The sequence below is a fragment of the Eleutherodactylus coqui genome, chromosome 1 (genome assembly GCF_035609145.1).
Source record: "Eleutherodactylus coqui strain aEleCoq1 chromosome 1, aEleCoq1.hap1, whole genome shotgun sequence".
In the NCBI taxonomy this organism is placed as follows: domain Eukaryota; kingdom Metazoa; phylum Chordata; class Amphibia; order Anura; family Eleutherodactylidae; genus Eleutherodactylus; species Eleutherodactylus coqui.
Window position 1 is genome coordinate 179,868,888 of NC_089837.1, and position 16,312 is coordinate 179,885,199.

The 16,312-nt window shown below is 37.8% G+C and overlaps 1 protein-coding gene across 1 annotated transcript in view; it reads left to right on the plus strand.

Annotated features, from left to right (window-relative positions):
* ADGRB3 (adhesion G protein-coupled receptor B3) overlaps positions 1–16,312 on the plus strand; it is a 918,092-nt gene that overhangs the window by 468,713 nt on the left and 433,067 nt on the right. Inside the window, exons 7-8 of the mRNA XM_066604215.1 lie at positions 5,277–5,378; positions 5,651–5,757. Coding sequence (XP_066460312.1) covers positions 5,277–5,378; positions 5,651–5,757 — 209 coding nt within the window. The remainder of the gene's footprint in view (positions 1–5,276; positions 5,379–5,650; positions 5,758–16,312) is intronic.

The following is a 16,312-nucleotide window of genomic DNA, read 5'->3' on the forward strand; positions in this document are numbered from 1 at the left end:
TGATTAAAGATTTCCAGATATTACACAGCATACTGAGAAAGTTGCCAATCATGGAGGATGGATGTGGCTAGAAGCACCACCTCATGAATAAACTGAGCTCATATCTTGCTGGGAGCTGCCGGAACAACCCGTAAGTTCTTAAAAATCAGTAAACATTACCCCATAAGTGACAGACAACTGAAAATAGGATGTCTGCCACTACTTTATGCTGCCCCCAGTAAGAGCAGCTTTAAGGGACATGCCACATTCCCTTTAAAGTTGCATTTATTGCATAAATGAAGTTTCTAAGTTAAAGGGGTTGTCCCGCGCTGAAACTGTTTTTTTTTTTTTTCAATAGGCCCCCTGTTCGGCGCGAGACTAACCCAATGCATGTGTTAAAAAAAAAAACGTTTAGTACTTACCCGAATCCCCGCGCTGCAGCGACTTCTTCCTTACCTTAGCAAGATGGCCGCCGGGATCTTCACCCACGATGCACCGCGGGTCTTCTCCCATGGTGCACCGTGGGCTCTGTGCAGTCCATTGCCAATTCCAGCCTCCTGATTGGCTGGAATCGGCACACGTGACGGGGTGGAGCTACGAGGACCAGCTCTCTGGCACGAGCGGCCCCATTCACCAGGGAGAAGACCGGACTGCGCAAGCGCGTCTAATCGGGCGATTAGACACTGAAATTAGACGGCACCATGGAGACGAGGACGCTAGCAACGGAACAGGTAAGTGAATAACTTCTGTATGGCTCATAATTAATGCACGATGTATATTACAAAGTGCATTAATATGGCCATACAGAAGTGTATAACCCCACTTGCTTTCGCGGGACAACCCCTTTAACCCTTTCCAGTCCACTGTCTGACGTCTTATAACATTATGATTTAAGGCTGTTCACCTCCGATGTTGGAAGATGCCCGTCGGGGTTGTCTTACTGTATATTGCCAGCCTCTCTGCTGTCGGAGCCTATCCAACGTGTCACCTCATGCAGTACCGGCTTTAGCCAGCATATAGTGCCATTGTATAACAGCATAAAAAGAGTAAGCTCCCTAGGAAAACCAGGATACAAATTGCATTGGAAAGGGTTAAACATGTTTTAAGATTTTTTTTATTTTTGATGTCACAAGCTATAAAAAAAATCCTAAAATCCTGTATTTTTCACATTGACCACTGAAAATCTGTTTACAGGTGTCAACTATCAGGCCCAAGGGTTTCTGCAAATGCTCATTTGCCTGACAATTGAGCTGTGTAAAGGGACTCATCATGAGCCAATTCGCTGGCTAATCATTCAGTTTCAGTGAATATAAAAAGGCTCACTAATCAGGGATATATCTCCCTGTGTGAATAGGGAGATGTACAACTGGTCTATGGGGATAAACAATCATTCATCCAGATCTGCTGATTTTCAGCAAAAAAATATGAAAACAGCCCTGATTGAGCTGAGAGCCTCCATGTACAATGACCTCTGCACAGGTTACAGAACATGCTTCGAGCAGTCTCCCACAGAAGTAAATTGGGTCAAATTCTGTACATTGTGTGAATGGCCATATGGCTGTTGTAAAGCATATCTTTAATGGCTCAGGAGAAGTAACATCACTCCTTAGGGAGAGCACCAAGAAGGTGAGTGAGGAGATTTATAAGGCCATCCATGCTCCTCTGGGTAATATGCAAATAAGGAAGATGGAACAATCCCTCTGCAGTGCCACCTACTGAATGGAAATATTCCTTTAAATTTGCATTTATTTGCATTCAACGGCTCATTCACACAAACATATAAACTCTGCCTATTATGCACGTATCTTTTAGGACAGCCTCAGACTAGCGTGTGAGAAAATACACTTGCCTTAGCACAACGGATTTGCACAGTAAATAAGGTTGATTTGCGCATGTTACTGCACATAGAACTGTACATTTGTGTTTATGCAAGGTCAGTTCATATGTGCATGCGACATATCCAGCAAGAAGTGGAAGTGTAAATTCCTTAGTATTTACAGTATTTTCCATATATGTTGAATCCACTTGTGGCTTTGGTTCAAAAAACACATCAGAAACTGCCACAAAAGCTGCAATGCAGCTACCAAATCATCCCTTATCAAATTGCACATTCAAATGTTCTATGTATAGAATTGAACATTTCAAGGCTGTTTGCATTACCATGCACAACTCCAAAACCATGTAAGCATAATAGGAGTAAAGGGAATCATTAATCAAATGTTTGGAATTATATTTGACAACAAACTCATCAAGGCATGAAAATTAGCATTAGTACTTTGTAAGTTGAATAAACATTTGTTTTTAGTTTAGCAATCTCATTACATTCAAATTGAGTTAAAGCTACTTTAAATCTACTTTGGATTATTCCATAAATGCATGAAATTTATTCAAAAATCTGTGGGGTTTAAAAGTATTTATACCACAATTATAGCTTTTTATTTCAGGCTGTTTATTAGTATTGTAGCTTGGGACAAATCCAAATTGTTACAGGGAGTTACGGTTATTGACATGGGTGCAGGCAATTTCGGTCTGTGAAAAATAGACCAATTCCACTGTGTGGAAAATACAAGGAGGCATATTTGATGTCCCATTTTTTGTTTTCACTGTTTCCTGGCAACATGTATAAAACATGTAGCGTACTTGCATGTAACACCTGTGTTCGCTGTGGATTTTTTACACTCCCATAGACTTTCACAGGTAATTCTGGACCATGACTACAGACCAAAATAGGACATAAAGTAAAAAATACTGACAGTACAAGGCCATAAAATGTTACTCTTATCTTATCTCATCTTTAGGGTGGCCTCAGTGCAATGTATATGTGCAGTGAATGAGGTTGCTCTGTATGCGTATTGCGGCATAGTACTGTACATTTTGTACACATGCAGGGCTTGTTTATTTGCATGCATAACCTATCCCTACCATGATTTAAGAGGCTATTTAGTCTAATAAGGTCACAATGGGTGCATTTCCTAGCAGGTTAGTGCAGCATATTTCGCATACCGTTGCGTATTGTGCGCACAATGTGCCCTTCTCAAAGACTTCTATGGGGCCCTTTGATGTGCAAATACACAAGAAAATAGAGCAGGTGCAATTTTTTTGCGCGCACAAAAAATTGTTACAGTGAACGTACCTGTTGACATCAATGGGTTCTATTCTCTGTACATTGTGGATGCTAATTCTGCGTGCGCAATGCACGCAGAAAATACGATCATCTAAAGCCACCCTTAGTGCAGCAACCATTTTTTTTAAGCATCATATTCTTATTATTAGATCATGCTGAGAAAATACTAGTTAATTATTAGCTTATGAACCAGTATTGCTGTAGAGTCAGTTGACATTTTCGTAGAAATGGCCACTGTCACACAAGGGTACTTGTTTGCTTTGTTTCTTTATAGGGATTAGTAGCTGATTTACACTTTAAAGAGAAACTTCAACATGAAAAAAAAAATCTGCCATATTTTTTTCTGTGTCCTTTCCAAAAACACACCAAAACTAAAAAGATAATACATATTCCAAAACTAGGTCCCAGCTGTTACATTTCTCTGTCTGAAAGTAGTTGGTCACACGTATTTGCCAATGTAAGAGATCCCTGCCAGATTTTTGACTGATACAGTACAAAGCTTATCAAATGCTGCTGATATTCTCTACTATGACCATGCCAGATTTTTGTCACAATGTTACTATGCAATGGCTCAAGTATATTCCAGGTCCGTTCTCAACACTCACATTTCCTATTGCCGTTGAATATAATTTTAAATGTACTGATTATGTTTCAATTGCTAATCACCAGCACATCAATAAGAATATATAGTCTATTGGTTATATACTTATCATAACTATGCAAATAAAATAGCCTTTGATCCTCAAAAGCCCTCCATAATTTAGAGAATGGCAAGGAAACCTTACAAGGCATAGCCATTCATTCTTTCATTTCCCCTTACTGGCAAACAGGATCATTATGTGCATTTTTCTCGCCAGTCACAATTTCCACATTAATTTAGCTGAAAAAATTCAGATCCTATTTTAAATGTTTCTAGAGAAATTGCCAATAAGAACTCTAAGGTAAAGAATAAAAAGGTGTTTATTGAAGAGAGAGACAGGAAAGGGCAAAGGGAGAAAATAGTATAAATAAGTTTTCTCATGCAAATATAAAGTCACTTCAGATTAGGCCTTCTGTATCATGTTCATATGATGCCTAATGAAAGATGAAAAAACTGGTGCAAATGTATGCATTAAATTCCTTCTGGAAGTACCAGTCAATGAATTGGAGAGGTTGAGCCATATTGTTGACTCATGGCTCAAATGTGTCACTTCACCTTTCTCGGCACTGCTGACTGGCTACTCTTCAACCCCAAACTTCCACTGACACTGATATTTTGTACATGCTTGTTCGGTCAAGCATTTTCATCTTCTAAATTCCTTTCTAGTTTTTGTTTTAGTATAAAAACAGACACAAGCGAGAATAATCTTCCCAACTGAATGTATAACCTTTTTGCCCCCCAATAAGAGCCATTACACATTTTAGAACCTTATAAGCTGTAGGAAAAGTAATCCACCTACTAGATCTTTCTTTTAGACTGAAGAGCAGTGTTCCCCAACTGGGCCACCATTACTATATGTGGTAAGGTAATGTCCCCTGGTGCAAGCACCGAGTCATGACTGACTCCTTGGGTGATGTCACATCATGACATTTCCTTGGCAGACTTCTTTTGTGGGGTGATTTACCATTACCTTCCCCAGTCATCTTTTACCCCCCCAGCAAGCTGGGTACTCATTTTACCAAGGATTGAAAGCTGAGTCAGCCTTGAGCCGGCTGTGACTCCACAGCCATTATAACTGTAGCTCCAGATACTCTTGTAGACACTAGAATGCGATCAAAACTATATTACTGGAAGTTAAGACTAGGATAAAAGTTTATATCTTTGTTATGGCCTTTCCCCACTGCTACTGTACTATCCTAGAAGCAGGAAGGTAAGTTGTCAATCAAGAGGCTTTTTTTATTATTGTAGTCAGGACAAATAAATAAAAAACTGAAGTGTCATATGCAATATGCCATAATACATTGTGAATTGGGATAGAATACCACACACATCTGCAGAATATTGCTATAAAAATATGACAGGCAGAAACTGCTGGCTGAGCTATTTTTACCATGGAGCTAATGTTTTTAGAAACAAACACACTGGACTACTAAGGTTCTTTCCTCGGGCATGTTGAAAACTGAGTAGCGTGACAAATAATCTCAGAATCCTAGATGTGTGTGTTTAATATAAATCTCTCACTCTTATTCACAGCTCCTTATGAAATCTGCCCTGAGGACTATTTGATGTCTATGGTATGGAAAAGAACCCCAGCTGGAGACCTGGCATTCAATCGATGTCCTCTTAATGCTACTGGTAAATATTCCTCTATTAAGATATATATCTTCTTATTTATAAACAGCTATTTATATATGTTTACTAAAGCCTATATACATTTGCAAACACATAGTTGCAACCACATAAGAATTATTTGTATAATTGGAATGTTTAGAAAATGGAATATACAGTGTAAGTCATTTTTACAATGTTATAGAGCTAAATAGAGTCATTTACGAGATTGCCTTTGTATGATTTCAGCATTGCTGTTGAGGCTAACAAATATTTTCTGCATCCTGTGTGACTCATAGGCACCACTAGCAGACGCTGCTCGCTCAATCTTCATGGTGTAGCCTTCTGGGAACAGCCAAGCTTTGCAAGATGCATATCAGCTGAATACAGACACTTGCAGCTTTCAGTAGGTGCAAAGCCAGCTTTTGTCCTTGTTATGTTTAATTCCTATTATGTCGCTGTGTAGAAAATGTAACTCATTCATATCTAGTCCAAAATGCAGCACAGACCAAGCAACAAAAACAGCTTCGAATTCAGCTCTCTCAGCTTAGCAAAAGCAAACCTTAATCACTGCAAAGTCAATTTCAGTTAGCCTTCCTAGAAATGAACAGGGATAATGAGTATACCATATTCATTATGTCACATTGGGCTTTCAGTTAAAAGCCTGCTATGCACTACTTTAATCAGAAATTAAGCATTTTTTGCACTTTTCTGATCCCGGTTAGTTATTGTACATATGAATTTCTCATCGGTGACGATGACTTTTGTGAAATGGAGAAGAGAAAGAACACTTATTGATCCAGTGAGAAGTGCATAGACTGAAAATGTTAAAGGGTTTTCCCTGATCATTTCTATATAAAATCCAGCTGTCAATGCCCAAAACAATAAAGCATTGTAAAGTCACACATCCTGATTCCTTACACTTCCAACGCCACTTCTGCCTCCTAACTGCTGAGTCTATTTACAAGCTACAGAGTTAGCCTGTGAATGGTGGACCGCTGAGGTCCGTGATAGACTGCAGTGCTCTGTGACATCCTATCAACAGGCTGACTGAAGGGAAAAAATAATTTGGAAAACCCCTTTAACTTTCCATGATAAGAAATTGGGTTGACCTAATCTAACGATACAACATAGAAATGTAGAAATCATTGACATGAATGGCACATCGTGATAGCTCGATCTACAGTATTCTAGTACATTGGAATTAAGTTATCACATCGTGTTAAATGTCAAGGTGAGGCTTGCTACATTTTTAGGGGAAAACGTAAATTTGAATTGGACGAGTTTTATAATTACAGATTATTAATGATGAAATATATAAAGGGTGCAATGTACTGTACAATTTACTGTAAACTATAAGAATATTAGAAGTCACAGAGGCACTCAGCACAAAACCACAAGGCCACAGGCCGAGTACTTTTATACAGGTCACAGAACTCCAAGGTAACTTCCAATATTCTTATTAATTCAGATAGTAGTTTGGGTTACAGTACATTATTCTTTATAAATACACTTGCTGCTACAAAAGGGATAGATCCTCCTCTATTATTAATTGATGAATCAAAACCATTCATTCTCTTCAAAAGGAAGGTCTGAAGCGTCTAGGCTGTGATGTTTGGCAGCAAACACAGCTTCTGAAAAACTTCTTTTTTAAAAAGTGAAGACAAGTAATTTCCAGTGATCTGTGACAGACTGCTTATTCAGGAGGAGACAATTTGTGTCCGTGTCACAACACTCATAGGGGGGAATTGATTACCTCCTGTATGCCAGATTTCTGGTGAACAAAAGTCACAAAATATAGTACATGCCATATTTGCAGCATAATTTATGACTTATGGGACTTTTTGCACCCCGCTCACCACTTTTCTAAAAGCGGATGAGGCTGAACAAATGTGAACTTATCTTGTAGGCCTGTGAACTTTACTATAATTTATGCTAGAAGCTGGAGTAAATTCTATAGCTGAAGTCTATGCCAACTCTTAGCTTGGGTAGATTTCAGATTTGGCACACAGATGACCCAAACATGCACCAAATTAATTAAGAGTCTTGTACTGATCTAGGTAAATGAGCCCCATAATGTTCTGACATGAAAATAGGATGTTCATAGCAATGTTATATACAGTAATTGCTTTATTTAGTGCAGTGTTCTCACAGGCAGTTGTGGTTTAAATAAAGGAATGCTACCCATGCTGGTAATGGCACAGTCCACATTAACCCCTTAATGACATGGCCAATTTTGGGCTTAACGACGCAACAATTTTTGGCAGATTTTCATCTCCATTTTTCAAAAGCCATAACTTTTTTACTTTTCCGTTGACACTGGCTTGTTTTTTGCGTGGCGAACTGTAGGTTTTGATGGTGCCATTTTTGGGTACATAGACTGTATTGTAAAACTTTTATTTTTTTTTATGATAACAGCGAGAGAAAACGCATCAATTCTTCCATAGATTTTTTTTTTTTTTTTTACAGTGTTAATCATGCAGCATAAATGACACACAATATTTTTTCTGCGGGCCGTTACGATTACAACGATACCAAAATTCTTAATTTTTTTAGGTTTTTCCACTTTTTTTGCAATAAAAATCCTTTTTTTGGAAATTTTTTCATCTAAATCGCTGCATTCAAACTCCTGAAACTTTTCCTGAGCTGTAGTTTTTATTGGTACTATTTTGGGGAACATACAGCTTTTTTGATCACTTTTATTGCATTTTTTAGGAGGCAAAATGCTAAAAATTAGCATTTTGCCTCTGTTTTTTAGCGTTTTTTTTTACGCTTTTTGCCGTGCAGAGTAAAATGTGTGTTCAGCTTATTGTACACGTTGTTGCAGAGGCGTCGGTACCAAATATGTGCCATTTTAAATTTTTTTTACCTTTTTTTATGCCAATATGATAAAAAAAATTTTTTTATGCCAATATGATAAAAAAGGTTTTTTTTAACTTTTTTTTTTTTACATTTTTATTATCTTTTTTGTACACCATCTATGTCCCTCTGGGGGACTTAAAGCACAGCACTAATGATCGTTGTGATAAGGCATGGCAGGACTTCTGTCCTTCCATGCCTTATCGCTTATACAGCGATCATAGGCTCTGGCAACACAGGATGCCGGTATCTGGCGCCCTCTTGCCATGGCAACCAGCTGGGCTCTCTGTAAATATATTACAAGAGCCCGGCAACTTCACAGAGGGAGCGCGCTACCTCTGTGAACCCTTCCCATGCCGCGATCTGTCATGATCTCGCGCTATCCCTATGACATAAGGGTACGTCATTTTGCGGGAAGTACCCCGCTCCGATGACGTACCCTTACGTCATGGGGAGGGAAGGGGTTAAACAAGTCATATGCCCAAAATTGGAGAGTCTGGTCCTCATGTATGCTTAACTCAAGTATGTAAAGTATATTTAAAAACACTATAGTTCATAACGTGTAAGCGACATTCAAACTTTTAACTTTTGGATCTATTGCTTGCATTAACTGGAAATTCAATAAAGAATTGGGATTGGGTCATGCTGGATTGTTTTTTTCTTGTTTCTACAGCAGTTGTGATCTGGAACATTTTCCGTCTTCTTTTTTTTCCCATCCCTTTCTCATCTGATCCCAATTTTAAAACTAAATTCAAACTTGAGCAACTTACTAACTATATTACATTACTGCAGAGCTGTGCAGGATTTAATATGTCCTATACTTGTCCTATAGAAGTTTTCACTTTGTCAGCAAAATTCTCACACAAGCTGTCATAACGCTTATCAAAATATCTGGGCAGGATTTGTAAGTATTCATTGGTATAACACAGGTTACACTAAATTTTGTCTAGTCTCCAGACAGCAAGTACCTGGGTAGTATCTTAAGTTCCCTGGACTGTTTTTTTAATATATTCTTCATTTGTAACGGTGCAACATGGTAATACAGATATACAGCAAATGAAGATTACAACATTGTTAGTTATAACAATCCCATATATTAAAAAACAGTTGTCTATGTGAATTTTTTTTTATATAATAACATAGTAACATAGTATGTTAGGCTGAATGAAGACACTGTCCATCTAGCTTAGCCTGTTTTAACCTCCTTCTTGTTGGTCCAGAGGAAGGCAAAAAAAAACCTGTGAGCCAATTAGCTCCTATGGAGGAAAGAAAAATCCTTCCTGACTCTGTAATGCAGACAAAAAAAGCAGGGATGGGGTAGGCGATGGAGGGGGAAGGAAGTGGATATAAAAGTTAGTTTTAAATAGCAACTTCTTATTAAGACATACATATTATGTAATTATCTTGTATATATCAAAAGGGACAAAGGTATTGGAGAATCATCTTGGAGTTATAGAATATGTGGGAAAAAAATGGCCAACCAAGGTACACAGAGTTTTCCAAATTCACTTGCTATCAGTTAGTACAACTATTTCCTCAAGACCTTTTTCACCCAGTCAAAGAATTTTGGAGGATTCTGCCTTAACCAAATAAGAGTATTAAGCAGCTTTGCAGCAGCTATCACACATTATTTTTAAATTGGTAGTAGTATTTACTTGGCTGGGACAGAATAATTATTTCAGCTGAAAAAGCAAAATCGATAAAGGTAATACACTTTAGGACTTGCTCAATCTGTAGCCAATAGGGACTAATTAAAAGGGCAAAGCCATCAAATATATATATAAGGATTTGCATTTGAAACCTTCAACATAGTCAATATAGGCTTGAGGAGGTAGAGAAATTCAGGGGAGTGGTACCATCTAGAAACAAGTGTAAAATGGTTCTCTTGAAGGTACACACAAATGCAGAAGCCATGTGGGGTTTGCAGGACCTGCTCAGCTTCGTAGTCAGATAGAATCACTCCAATCTCCTTCTTCACCTATTCTTTTCCACTAGAAGATTATGTGACAGTCTTGTCCTTCTGCCTTTCCAAATAAAGCTTGAGAATACTGACTTTAAGAACTTTAAAAAGGCAGAAGGTAGGTACGTGGGAACAATTTGCATGGTGTAGAATACTTTAAGCATAATATAACTTTGTAGAAAGTTCCTCCTGCCAAACCAAGAGATAAGGGGTATGTCATAGCACTGTAAAAGTTTTTGACTTCACTTAGGAGTATAGGTCAATTGATATAGGTTAGCCAGGGAGTTTATGAGTCTAATGGCTAGATAATTAATAGAACCTTTGGCCCAGAGGTAGGATCCTAAGTTCCTCATCTCTTCAACCTTCACTCAAGAGTGTGATATTTAGTATTTCTGACTTGGAGTAGTTCACTTTCAAATGCAACATTTTGCAGTGCTGGGCAAGAATATACTGTGCATAATACAGGGGTGGCCTTATCTCGGTTTTGTGAGAAAATGTTAGTTCCTAATTTTATCCCCCTCAGCCTCTGTTATTGCTTCCCCCATTGCAGCAATGCCTTCATTGTTAAAATAAAAAAAAGTCGGAGAGAGGGGACACTCTTGCCTTGTACCGTTGATAATTTCAAAGGTTGGAGATAGGGTGCTCTTTATTTTGAGCCTGACATGAGGATGAGGGTTCAGCAAGAAAATGGCGTGTATAAAGACATTGGGAAAGTTAAAGCACTTTAATGTTTTCCTCATGAATGTTTAATCAACTCTTTTAAAAGCCTTCTCAGTTTCTATGCCGAGAAGGAGAAGTGGTAGCCTAGATTTATGCACAAATTGTATAGTGTGGAAGACAGGTGGTGTTATCTTTTGCCCTCTCTGACTTTTACAAAGCTAGACTCTTCATCGTGCACCAAAGAAGGGATTACGTTCCGAATTCTAGAAGCTAAAAGTTTGGCCCATATCTTCACATCAAATTTTAAAAGAGAAATTGGCCTGTAACTGCTACATTCTTGTGGGGTTTCGCCTTGCTTTGGTAATAGTACAATATATGCTTCTTGGGACTCTCTAGGCAGAGACACTCCTAGTAGAAGAACATTGAAAAATGAGTAAGGAAGAAGAGGATAATGTCTTAAAATTTTTATAATAAAGGAGAGGCAAACTGTCAGGTCAGGGGTTTTTTTGCTGAAGGAAAGGAATTAATAATGGACTTAACTTTCTTTAGCGTAAAGGGGTTTAGTAACGTGGACGCTTATTGAGCAGTTAGAGAGGGGAGATGAAGAGACTTTAGAAAGGAGCTAATTAAACTCTCCCTGTCTTGAGCTTTACTAGGCCATTCAGAGTCTTAAAGATTAAACAATATAGTGTAAAAAAGCTTCAAAAGCTTGCTTCATTTGAGGCATGGAATATAGAAGCTTGCCAGATGTGATGTATGTCTGTTCCCTCACTATTTATTAATGGCGACATTAATTTACCCCCTTTTTACCATGTACATAGAGCTTCTGTCTATAATATATATAGCTTTTGGCAGTTTTCATATTGAGGATAGATTTACGTTTTTCTCTCAGGTTGAGCAGGCCATCTTGTACTAGTTTTGCCTTTGAGTATTTATGAATCCTTTCAAAGGAGGAGATTTGGGAAAGTATGGAGTCTTATTCTTTTTGTTTTTCCCTTTTAATCTTAGAAGCTAAGCCTATAAAGATTTCTCTTATGTAGGACTTACGTATTTCCCACAACAAAGGATATTTTCCACCATCAGCACAATTTATATCAAAAAAGGATTTTAAATGTGTTTGAATATACTGAATATGCAAATCCTTATCCAGTAGGGATTTATTTAACCGCCAATTCCATTCCTTGGGCACTAAGTAAGTTAACGAGACAGCAACAGATGTCGGGACATGATTGGAGACTGTAATGTTACCTTATTTTAGCAGAGGTGGAATAAAGGAGAAGAGAGGTTGAGAGATAGATATAGGTGATTCTCTGAAAGGATTGATGTCTATTAGAATAAAAGAAATAATCTCTTTATGCAGGGTTGTGATACCTCCAACTATCATTAAATGAAATCTTTCACCTAATTGTAGTGATAGAAGCAGATAACACAATTACAAGTGTGCTGCTGAATGAATCCATACATAACTTTATCAATTTCTAGTGGGTTACCATTCCTGAGATATTCCTCCTCAATAGTGTTGTGCCATAGAATTGCAGAATTGGAAGGGACCTCCAGGATCATCTGGTCCAACCCCCTGCCCAATGCAGGATTCATTAACTCATCCCAGACATATGTTTGTCCAGCCTGTGTTTGAAGACTTCCATTGAAGGAAAACTCACCATCTCCGATAGCAATCTGTTCCACTGATTGATCACTCTGTCATAAAGTTTTTTCTAATATCTAATCTCTGTTCAAATAAGAATAGGGCTGATCACTCTGTACTTTGACAACCTTTCAGATATTTGTAGACAGCTATTAAGTCTCCTCTCAGCATTTCTTTTGCAAGCTAAACATTCCCAGATCCTTTAACCGTTCCTAATAAGACATGATTTGCAGACTGCTCAACATCTTGATAACTCTTCTCTGAACTTGCTCCAGTTTGAGGATGTTTTTTTTTTTTTAAATTGGGGTGCCCAGACCCAGACACAGTACTCCAGATGAGGTCTGACCAAGAAAGTGTAGAGAGGGATAATTACAAATGCCAGAATTGTGTTTGTCTTTTTTGCTACTGCATCACATTGTTGACTCATGTTCAGTCTGTGATCTATTAGTATACCCAAGTCTTTTTCACATGTGCTGCTGCTTAGCTCAATTCCTCCCATTCTGTATGTGTTTTTTCATTTTTCTTTTCCAGATGTAGGACTTTGCATTTCTCTTTGTTAAATACCATTCTGGTAGTCACTGCCCACTGTTCAAGTTTGCCCAGATCTTTTTGAATTCTCTCTTTCTCTCTGTGTTAGCCATCCCTCTTAGCTTTATGACCAGTTTCCGTCAATTTCCCCCTCTAGATCATTTATAAAAATGTTGAACAACACTGGGCCCAGGACACAGCCTTGTGGTACCCCACTTGAGACATTCTTCCACTTGGATGTGCAGCCATTTATGACCAATCTTTGAGTATGTTCACTCAGCCAGTTCTGAATCTACCTAACAGTTGTCTTGTCAATCCCATATTTGGTCATTTTTTTCAATAAGTATGGAGTGAGATACTTTGTGGAATGCTTTACTAAAGTCAAGATATACTACGTCTACTGCATTTCCATTATCAACTCAGTGTGTGATCCTGTCAAAAAAGGAAATTAGATTTGTCTGGCATGACTTATTTGTTAAAACCCATGCTGGCTTTGGTTAGATACTCCATTCTCATCTGAGCACTTGCATACATGCTATTTAATAATTTGTTCAAAGATCATTCCTATATAGAAATCAGGCTCACAGGTATGTAGTTTCCTGGGTCCACCTTCTTCCCTTTTTTGAAGATAGGGATAAAATTTGCTCTTCTCCAATTTTCTGGAACTTCTGTTTCCAGGAATTTTCAAAGATTACAGTGAGTGATTCAGTATAATTTATCCGGACCTGGAGACTTGAAATCATTTAAGTTAACTAACTGTTCCCTTATAATATCTCTGTTTATGGATAGCCTGCATTCTTTTATTCCTCCAGTAAAAATCAGTTGATGTTACATTTACTTTCTGAGAAAAAACAGATACAAAATAGCAATTTAGAACTTTGGCTTTCTCAACATCATATTTAACCAATTCACCATTTTCATCCTGTAAACATCCTACAGCATCTTTGACTTTTCTTTTGACTTACCCCAGAATCCTTTTTATTGATTTTTAGTCTCTTTTGTAACACAACACACAGGAGCAGCGTCTGATGGGTCGTATTGTGCTTGAGAAAGAAGCCATGAGAGCTCCGAAATGCGTTGCACTACTTTGTCCTGTTTAAGAAAACTCCACTTTTTCAAGTCATCACTGACAAGTCTCTTCACCTCATTTCATAAGTCATTGCACTTGACCATACCCACGTATGGGCTTTTTGACAAGGTGTTCCCTCCTGAGGTTACCCTGAGCGCAGGAATTTTTTCTCTTTCTCTCCATTTCCACAGTTTTTTGAGAACGTGGCCATCTGATGTAGAAAGAGTTCATCCATATCTTCTGATTGTCCAGGTGGCCTATAGTAAATGCCTACAATGGTGTCCTTTCTGTTGTTCCCTCTTTTATTCTTACCCAAACAGTTTCTATAGAATTACCTTTCTTTGAAGCTTGAATCTCAGTAAAGATGTATGCTTTCCTAACTTATAATGCAATAACTTCTCCCCTTTTATTAAGTCTGTTTCTTATAAATAAGTTATATTCTTCAAGCCTTGTATTCCAATCATGTGTATCACACAACCAAGTTTTGCTGATGCTTATGAAATACTTTTACTCTTCCTGTGTTCGGAGCTCCTATTCTTTTTGTTTGTTTCTCATACTTTGTTCACTTGTGTAGAAATATTTTAGTTTGTGATCGGTGTCTCTTTCTCCTCTATTTTCTTCAGAATTTTAGTTTTGTTCTTTCTTTTCACTTCTAATAGCAAGGTTCTCAATTGTATTCATTAGCTGTATATTTTTGCCTGGCCTTTTATATCCCTTCCCATATTCTAATTTAAAGCTCTCATGATAAGTGTAGCAAGGTGCCTGCCAAATATATGCTTACCTGTCTTTGTACGGTGCTACCCATCTCTAGCAAGGATTCTATCATAAAGGTTATTCCCTCCATAGTTTAGAAATCCAAATCTTTGCTGATGGTGCCATTGATGTAGTCAGTTATTCCCCTCTAGAATCTTGTTTCATCTCTGTCTGCCATCTGGGCTTGCTCCCTTTCAATCACCTAAAAAAAACCTGCCCATTCTGTCCTTTTTACGTCTCCAGATCCACCCACTGGAGACGTCATGCGTTCCACTACAATGTGTGTGTGTGATCAGGCGCATGCGTGGTGATGTCAGTGTGGCCAAGAAGCAGCTACCATACATGCACCTAATAGCTCACAGTTATATTATGAAATGACCCTAGGAATACTCTGGGCCATACAAAACACAATTCTAATTGCCAAATACAAAAATACCCAGAGGTAATATCCCCTAAAATATATTCTAAATACTTTATTATTCAAAAAGACAAAGACAACATTGAATAATATTCAAAATAAAGGGGCAAATGGTGGTAGCAAATGAAATGTGACCAGCAGTCATCAGTTAGTATCATGTGTGTAATTGTTGATAAACACACTAAAACATAGGCCTGGTTGGCCAACTTCCAAAAGCCTATGTAGAGATTAATAAGTCAGCACCACCAAAACCCTACTTAAATCCAATCTATAGCCACCCTAACATGTTTCACCTTGCGGCATCCTTAGTGGGAACAACAACCAGGGCTATAGCTATAGATTTTTATAAGTATTTTATATAAAATTTTAGAAGCTCTGTCATAGCCTAGGACATCTATAAAAACTTCCAATGCCACTTTAGTGAGAGCTTCATTTGCTTGGAAGACCTTTGATATGCATATTCTTTTTCCTGCAACTCCTATTTTCTTGGTCTTTTAATAAAATGAGAGCCCTATTGATATACACTACCGTTCAAAAGTTTGGGGTCACATTGAAATGTCCTTATTTTTGAAGGAAAAGCACTGTACTTTTCAATGAAGATAACTTTAAACTAGTCCTAACTTTAAACAAATGCACTCTATACATTGCTAATGTGGTAAATGACTATTCTAGCTGCAAATGCCTGGTTTTTTGTGCAAAATCTACAAAGGTGAATAGAGGCCCATTTCCAGCAACTATCACTCCAGTGTTCTAATGGTACAATGTGTTTGCTCATTGGCTCAGAAGGCTAATTGATGATTAGAAAACCCTTGTGCAATCATTCAAGGAAGGAAAAGAAAAAACAAGCCTTGCGCTCACGGGAAAAAGCAGGAACGGAAGTAAATTGATTGCTTTAGCTTAATCAATTTTATTACATATATATTCTAACCAACAATCTTAGCTCAGATTGTTGGTTAGAATATATATGTAATAAAATTGATTAAGCTAAAGCAATCAATTTACTTCCGTTCCTGCTTTTTCCCGTGAGCGCAAGGCTTGTTTTTTCTTTTCCTTCCTTGAACGATTTGTA